Consider the following 8847-nt stretch of genomic DNA (forward strand, 5'->3'; position numbering starts at 1 on the left):
GACCGTATCAAAATGGGGCAGCTTTAATCAGTGCTTCGCACCACACACAGAGCCACAGGCGCAGGCACAGCCAGCCAGGCCCTGGGAGCGCAGGGCAGGACGAGGAAGCAGGGGCACGTGAGACGGCCAACTAACCGTCCAATCGGCCCAGATCTGACGGCCCCCCGGAAACCAAAGCACAGACATCGGCATGGATTAAGGAGAGCTCGTGGATTACAAGCTGAGCCGCTGAGTGAGTGAGTGAGCATTTTACGTACTTACCTCGCCGGCCACCCAGCAGAAGGAACAGAAGCCGGTCAATAATGCAGATGAGCCGAGTCCGAGGCCTGGGATTTGATTGCTGTGCTTTCTTTCTTTCTTCGTCAAGAGAAAAGCTGCAGCCGCAGTCCTCCTGGTGGGTGCACAGAGCCGTATTGCCAAATGCCAGCCGGCCGGTCCGCCTCTGCTGCCTGCTGCAGAGAAAAAGAAAGGAGAAAATCATCATCAGGAAATACCATGCATGCACTGCCAGTATCTCTTTTCATACCGATGATAAAAGAGTTGGCAGAACGAAATCAGAACAGTATCGGCGCCACCGCAGCTTTACGAGCTCACTGACTGACGAGTAACCAGCCGAATCGAGATCGCCTTGCCTACAACGACAGCAGTAGAACACGGAAACAAATGCCCCAGCACGGCTTACAGCTTTACTTATTTTTAACTCTAATAACAGGGTTCAGCTAATCGACTAACAAAGCTAGGACATGACAGCAAAAGGGACCAGCAAGAGATCAACGAACAACGGAGAAAAGGTTAACCCTGCTCATTTACAACGTTCTATCTAAAAGGGACTTGGCAGAATAGGAAATGGGAGGTCGTGCACATGGCCATGGCAGAAGGGGAGCAAAACGGTGGGCTCGAGCAGGATTGCCACCACCGGCAGATCAGGACACGTCGCTCAGTAGCGCGACCAGGTCGCTCTTCTTCATCTTCGAGTAACCCCGGAGTCCCCGAGATTTCGCCAGCTCCCTCAGCTCCGTCACCTTGAGCGAGCTCAGGTCGGAAGCTTCTGCGGAAGGACTACCTTCCAGACTGTCAACATGGGATGGGATGCTATCTGTAACGTCATCAGCATCATCCAATGGTTCCAGATAATCTTCGGGTTCATCGGTGTCCAGCACGTCTGAATCGTCGTCTGAGACAACAAAGTCGTCCAGAGATGCATCTTCTGGTGCTATCACAGAGTCGGGTTCGTACGGGGAGACTGAATCAGGTTCATCTTGAGCAGTCTCCTCCTCCAGTGGCGTCTTGACTTTCAGCACAGCATCGGTCATGCCATTGACGACAGGCTTGGCATCAGCATCTGGATTGGTAACAAGCTGGAACTTGACCCCAGGGACAGGAGATCTTCGCCTGAAGCTTGAAGGCGGTCTCTGGAAGGTTGCAGGAGGTGGCTTCTGCCCTTCCTGGGCGTCGTTCTTCGTGCCAAATATCCTTGAACTTTGCTTGTTTCCAGAATCACTGCTTCTCCATGTCTGATCAAAATTCTGCTCTTTCTCATCGCCGCTCTTTCGTTTTTGGTCCACCGAGTGTTTCCTGAGCAAATTAAGAAGGGAATCCACACTTCCCCTCTCACCCTGGGATTTTGCAGGTTCAGGCTTCTTGTCCTCCCTGCCTTTTCCCCTCGCTCGCAGTTGTGCTTGCACCCTTTTAAATAGCTCTACAATCTCCTTTTCCCTTTCCCCTGGAGCTGATGTTGCATGGGGACGCGTGTTGCTTGTCAAAGATATAGGTGGTCCATTTTTGGAGGATACTGTATCGCTATCAAATTCATCATTATTCTCAGAGTCGTCCCTTTCTTGGAATGGCTTGCTTTTCCCCCTTGATGATGAACCCCTCTTCTGTTGTCGTGAGATATCTGGATTCCTTGGTCTATGGTTGTTGGGGGTAGCACCACAAACCAAAGACACAGTCAATGGTCCCAAAATAGTTGATTTGCTGAGGAAACAAGATCCTGGGACGAATCTGCAATTGCCATGATAGACAGGTAATGTTCCTCTGCTTGAAACTCCTGGGCAGAAAAATAAACAGTATACATCAGTTATTGCTTTGGAAGAAGCTTGGTGGACAAGTGGGAAATGGGCAGCTTAAGATGGAACGGTATGCAGCATGTCAGACAGATGTGAAATTTGAAAATAAACATAATATTCGTAGAAACAAACAATTGCATTACAAAAAAGAACACTTTTAAGTTTTGACCGAACTGACAACAGACATATCAAGATCCACATGGGCAAAACTCATTTGATCATAGATACATGCATAAAGGTAACTTGCTGTGTTCAAGGAAAAAACAAGGCATTTGACAACTGAAAGAAAATGGACTGTACTTCAGAATTAGCTCATATGGGAAATAATAAATATTCCAGTCACTTTCGCCCCCAAATGCAAGTCATGAATAAAAAAAGGAGTGTATCACAACATGAACTGCCGCAAGGCACGGCTCAATCCTGAACAGATCACAAGACGGGTTAATGGTATGAGCCAGCTAACGTGTCCTGTCGGTCGATCTCTAACATAGATACAGAGCTACTTCATGAGTGGAGGAGAACGCCATACAGTTGCTCTGTTCATATTCATGAATCAACTAACATATGCATCCTAATTAAAGCCAAAGAACGCAGAAGAGATGCACATTTACACCATGTGCAATCGAGTACAAGCGCCTGCTCCTAGCGGCAAACACGGAAATAACGAGCAACAGCAGTCTTATATGAATTAAATTGGGAAAGCAAGTGTCTCGTGTCCACTTTGAACAAGTCAGATTTCAGATAGCGGGAAAATTTGCGCTAGCAGACATCTAACGGGCAACATTTAAGTCAATCCAGGAAGAGAGGATAGTACAAGGCATCTAAAGGGACGATCCTCCGAAAATAGTTAGGCAGTTGCTGTAGAACTGCAGGAAGTGTGAGGTGCACATGCCATCTAATGTGCATACTGCATACATATTCCACTTGAGTGGTTTATAAACCCCCAATCCACTTAATAAGTAATCGGCTATCATATTCATATAGGAATAAATATGGCAAATTGACATACATTGACTTGAGCACAACATGATTGGCATATACAAATCTAAATAAAGCAGCTCAACTTGCATAATCTGGACCAGAAGCAAACACCACTACAGCTAGGTGAGGAATGAGGGTAAGAAATGGATTCAAATCCCCTCTTACTACCTAACGAGGTGGTTATTGCAGGTAACCAGGCCAAAAAATTTTTAACTGTCCATCACGTATGCCATCAGGGAGAACATAAATTCAGAAATGCTCCAGCATCAAAAAGATGGGAGCATTGTCCCAAACCACTCTCTCTCTCTCTCTCTCTCTCTCTCTCTCTCTCTCTGCAAGCCGAATTAGCACTGCCCCTTAGCAAGATATATAGGATCCATCTCACAATTCACCAGTGATAACAATTTGGGGAGCGCGCACATGTATGATTCTGCCCCCAATTAAGACGAGGCTGAGTTCCTACACGTTGAGCCCCTCTGCGACAGGGGTGCGCGTACGCAGCGGCCTAACTACTGCTAGCGCAGCACCGCAGTGCTGCTGCTGCTGCTGCTGCTGCTCCTGGCTACCACTGCTACGGGTCAGTGTACCACTGCTGGACGCCGCAGAGACAAGGGGAAACGCGCGGTGGGCGGCAGCGGCGGTGGAGCAGACAGGCCGCTCCTCGCGCCGCGGAAATCTCGAAACCCTAGACGAAACTGGACCCTACGGCATGTAGACGGGTAGCCGGAAACAGTGGGGAGGGAGGCGGGCTGCGGTGGGGAGGGGGGACTGTGCGGTACCGTGGTGGTGGAGGAGGGCGGGGGCAGCGCCGGTCATGCCTCGGGGCAGACGCCGGTGGAGGAGCTCGCTTCCGGGGGCGGCGGCGGCGGCGCTGGTGACTGCCGCTGAGAAGGAGGGGAGAGGAGAAGGCCGGAGCGATTGGTAGCCGTAACTGATAGAGTCAGCGCAAGTGGGGGATTTTCGGCGTGGGTTTAGGTCGCGACGTGGGCCGGCTGGTGTCACTCGCTCGTGGAGGAAGGCCGAGCTCGCGGAGGCCCGTTGGAGAGCCAGGTTGTTTGTTTTCAGGGATTTTTTGGTGTAGGAACCAAACAGGAGGGACTATTATGGACTAAAAGTTATTTTTTAGGACTAAATGGATAAGACTTTTAAGGAGAGTTTTTTTTGAGACTTTTTGGGACTTTTCCAACAATGCCCCTCCCTGCACCCATTACCCCGCCGCCCCCATGGTGTTGTTTGGTTGTTATTTTTCTGTATACTAGGGGTAACATGGTCATTTAATAATCTCTAGAGAGGGACTAGAAACTTTTTAGTTCCTGGAAACAAACAGGCAGGGACTTTTTAGGGACTAGGGACTTTTTACTTGGAACTAGAAAAAGTCCTAGGACTTCTGAACCAAACAGGGCCCGAGTCAGCAGACATTACGTTCGTCTAAAAAAATAGGCTTTTACGTGGATCCCATATTGGAGGCTACTCCAACAAATATTTTTCACTCAGTTTTTTATCTTCCTTTTTTTCAGCCGGTTTTTAAATATATTTGTAAAAACATATAAACAGTAAAAATAAAGAAATATTCAAGTTAAATATAAGATCCTAATAAGGGGCTGACGTTCCCTACAGAAAGACCCTGACACGGATGAACGTTCCCTTGGGAAGCTCATTCAAGCGAAAGACGCCACTAGGAGTGTTCTCTAAAAAACACTCCGATGAAACGTTCAGGAAGTGTCATGTTGTAACAGAGAGATTTTTCATGCCAAAAGGGGAGAAATTTTTCATCCCCAATAATAAAATCATATGATGTGTTAAAAAACATATGATACAGCAAAAATCTCATGCGTTTTAGGGATTTTGCCATGCTGCAACAAAGACAATTGGCAAACTAAGTAAAAAGAGGACTTCACATATGTTCATGAATTGCCATGGTATAGCAGGCCGAATTGCCATGCCTTGAAGAGTAGCTACTATGAATTCTTCAAGTATTTGACATGCTACGTCTAGGGGGTGCCATGCTACACACCGGGTCGTTCCCTAGGAATGGTGTATGGGAGAAAACAATTGTGTCGTTTCTGGAAAGGTGCATGAGAGTGAACCGTGTGCCTCGCGGGGATTGTCGCGTTTCACCACCTTAAGATTCATGCTTCAAATCGAACGCACCAAAGAGTGTCCCTTAGAAATATCACTCAGAAAACATTAGCTTTATAGGACATCTGTCAATAAATGTTCATCAAAATTTAAAATGATTGTGAATTCTAGAAAATGTTCATAATGTTTAAAAAATCATGAATGTAAAAATATTTAATTTTAAAGAAAATACTAAAAGTTTAGAAAAAATATTCACGAATTAAAATGTTCTCGAGATTTTTAAAAATGTTGAGTGTATTAAAAATATTACTAGTACTAAAATTATTAATACATTCCCAAAAAATCACGAATTAAAAAATGATAAATTTGTTTGTGAATTTCGAAAAAAATTAAATTTTCAAGAATAAAAAGGAAAAAAATGGGGAAATGGAAAAGATAAAAGAGGAAGAAAGTGGAGAAAGGAGACAAAAGAATACAAGGAAATACAAGCAAAGAAAAAAAAGAAAAAAACAAGCAGGAGACAAAAAAGAAAACCGGCAGTCTCTTCGCTACATTAGTTGGCCCGGCCCATAAGCTCACCGCCCTGTGTGAAATTGACTAAGAATAAGTTAATGTATATTTTCTCAAAAAAAAAAGTTAATGAATATTCGTAAATTTTACTGAAAAGTGAATACAACACGTGTTAGTAGGAGGCGTGACACGAAGCTGCCAGCTTGGTAAGCAACAACAAAAAATTGCAGTAGGAGGCGTGACGCATGTCCACACATCAATTCTTTCGAGTGATGCTCTCCTTTGCACCCCTTTTTTGTTGCATACATGAGAACCCAATTCTTTTTTTTTAGATCAATAACAGCAAGATTTGGGGAGCAAATCCTATTTGACACTCCTTCTATTTTAGACTTTTAGATTAATTGGAGAAGTGTGAATTGGAAATAACTTCACAATAAATAGGATTTGCTCCCGAAATCCTCCTGTTAATAAAAAAATAGAATTGGGTTCGCTTGTATGCCACCATAAAGGGGTGCGAAGGAGAGCAACGCTCAAAGGAATTGATATATGGCGATGTGTTGCGCCTCCTATTAACACGTGTTGTTTTCACCTTTTAGTAATTTTATGAACTTACTTTTTTTTACTCGCAAAAAAAGTAAATTTATGAGAATGAGTTAAAAATATTTATAAATTTACTTTTTTTACTCACAAAAACAGTAAATTTATGAATATTTTTCAACTCATTCTCAGTTGGTTTTACAAACCAATCTGATTATATAAAATATTCATGTGTTAAAATATTTAATCTACTAAAAGAATATTGCCTCGGTCGATTGAGAATCGGCTAATGTTTTAGTCGGTTTTGCAAACATATTCATACTGATCTAGAACAATGTTCACCATGTAATTTAAATTTGTCCATCTAGTGCAAAAAGGGTAGTGTTTGGTCTCAGAGTTCAGAAATATAAAATCTTGAATGGATCTCAATGTTAATTAAAAAGAACTAGACCAACAGGGAGGAGCCCCTGTGGCTTTATAATTAGGAAGAAGGGCGTGACACACTTGCGCAGTGGCGTATCTAGGGGGTGGACAGGGTGGTCCATGGACCACCCTGGAATTTCCCCATAATCTATATAGCATAGAGAAAAATATATTTTTTATAATAAATAAATATATTTATGTGAATATTTTGCATTGGTGGACCACCCTGGCATGTTGGGCTAGCTACGCCACTGCACTTGCGAACCATAGTATTGAACACGCACAGGCAGGGAGACGCTACTGCGCTCCCAGCACTGGCTATGAGCCCATCCACAGCTCGATGTTAATTATAGACTGGGAATTAGCAAAATCATTGAAGAAATCTAATGGAATCTAGATGATATGGATAGCGATAATCTGGGAGAATGTAAGGACGGCAAATAATTCAATGTTGTAACTAGGAGCTTTTTCCTTTGACTTAAATAATAATTTATTTTACCCGGGGGTTGAGGGGCATGCTATTGGGATTAAAGGTGAATACTTTGTGCAGGAACTAATTTTTGTGAAAGATGTGCATTTTTTTTTTAAAAAAAAGGAGAAAGTCACTCTGGTCTCTACATCTATTGATGCACTTTATCGTTGTGCAAAGAACACACTAAAATGGTGACTTATTGCTACTTTATCTCTTCACCACAATGCAACATGTTCAGTGAAACTATGTAGGTCAAACATTTGCACGTGTAGTTGTTTCCGAATTTTTTAAAGTTTGCGGAAGACAGTTTTTTATACACTACTTTAAAAAAAACAGGGAGGGTCCTCAAGGACCTCAAAAAACGGGCCTAGAGATGTACTGCTCAAGAGAGCCATGTACCCGACGAGGCAAACTGTACTTACAGTAGTAAGCAATAGCTAGGTGGATGGATAGATCCAGTGGTTGTGTCCAGGACACAAGGCCAGTTAATGTTTGTGTGGTCACAAGGCCAGTTAATGGTTGTACCTCTGCTCCATTCATATTAGTTTCAGTCCTCTACTCCTATCACGCGCATAGAATTGCACCCTTGCTATTTTGGTATGGGAACACCACTTGGTCACACAGGCTGTGTATAACCTCAAGCTTGTAGATGTACTATGGTTGATGGTTTGGTTGCCGATTGTTTAACCTTTTATAGGAGAAACCGGCTAACTATGAAGCAAATAATGACAAAAATCATAGCCCATAGAGTTTATGTACTATATTATTTTCTATTATTATTAATTTCTATTATTATTAATAGTACCAAGGTTATAAATAGCCGGTTATAGTCCTGATATAGCGTTGGTACAATTGTGAGATCACGGTGCCGTTAAATGGTATTCTTGACAATTGCCCAGTATGTTATAGAGCAGCAGGCTATAGCCCCGCTATACCGCCGCTATGGCTATGGAGGACTTTCGCTATTTGGCATAGCCCATCATTTAAAACTATGATTAATACACACCAAATAGTAAAATATAAGTTATTTGTATACTAATCTTAAATGATAAACCGTTGCGGAGTAATCATAGACTATATGCGAATAGTAGCATAATTAAAGTTAAATAGTGGACTTGACTATTAGGTTATAGTACCCACTACATTAATCGTACTGAAGTAGCTAGTCATTAGTACTCGACTGCTCTCATCCACATTTATTAGCAGGTATATCGGCCCGAGACAACTGTCAACAATAGTATTAGCCACCAACCAACATACGAAGACTTGTCAATGCAATAATTTTATATGACAGAGAACCATACGATAGATACCATGAGCCGCTTCTTAGTGTTTTTATCATTTGAAATTATGTGTGCAACATGTTGCAATTATCTCTAAGCCGAGTGGCTGACGAAAGAAAACTTTCTTCCTTGGGGTAGTTGTAGCAATTTATCTACATCCACAAGGAGGAGGTCGGATGGCCGACCGGGAATTGAAAGTTGCAGGACCCACATGTCTGTGACATAGAAAATAGGATTCATTTGAACGCATGTATCCAAACAATCCACATACCACAGTATGTACGCATGTCTGTACTGTACACAAGAGAGCATCAAGTACAGAGATTGTCACTCACAATAACTGCAAGGTACAGCTTTTTTCTATATCAAAAAACTGCTACGTACATGTGCACGTTTTATGTGATGTATATGTACGCTCCCCTTGCTCACAGGGTCAGTACTCAGTAGTGCGTCAGGTCAGAGGTCGGAATGGATCGACACCATATAGTTGCAC

The 8847-nt window shown here is 43.1% G+C and overlaps 1 protein-coding gene across 1 annotated transcript; it reads right to left on the bottom strand.

The window, feature by feature from the left end:
- Positions 1–656: 656 nt before the first annotated feature.
- On the bottom strand, positions 657–4000 carry LOC123139457 (SAP-like protein BP-73). Its single transcript, XM_044559258.1, has 2 exons — positions 3830–4000; positions 657–2050 (listed from the first exon to the last, which is right to left on the bottom strand). The coding sequence occupies exons 1-2, from the start codon at positions 3864–3866 to the stop codon at positions 924–926; spliced, it is 1164 nt and encodes a 387-aa protein (XP_044415193.1). The 5' UTR covers positions 3867–4000; the 3' UTR covers positions 657–923.
- Between the last annotated feature and the right edge of the window lie 4847 nt (positions 4001–8847).

This window comes from Triticum aestivum, chromosome 6B (genome assembly GCF_018294505.1).
Source record: "Triticum aestivum cultivar Chinese Spring chromosome 6B, IWGSC CS RefSeq v2.1, whole genome shotgun sequence".
Taxonomy (NCBI): Eukaryota; Viridiplantae; Streptophyta; class Magnoliopsida; order Poales; family Poaceae; genus Triticum; species Triticum aestivum.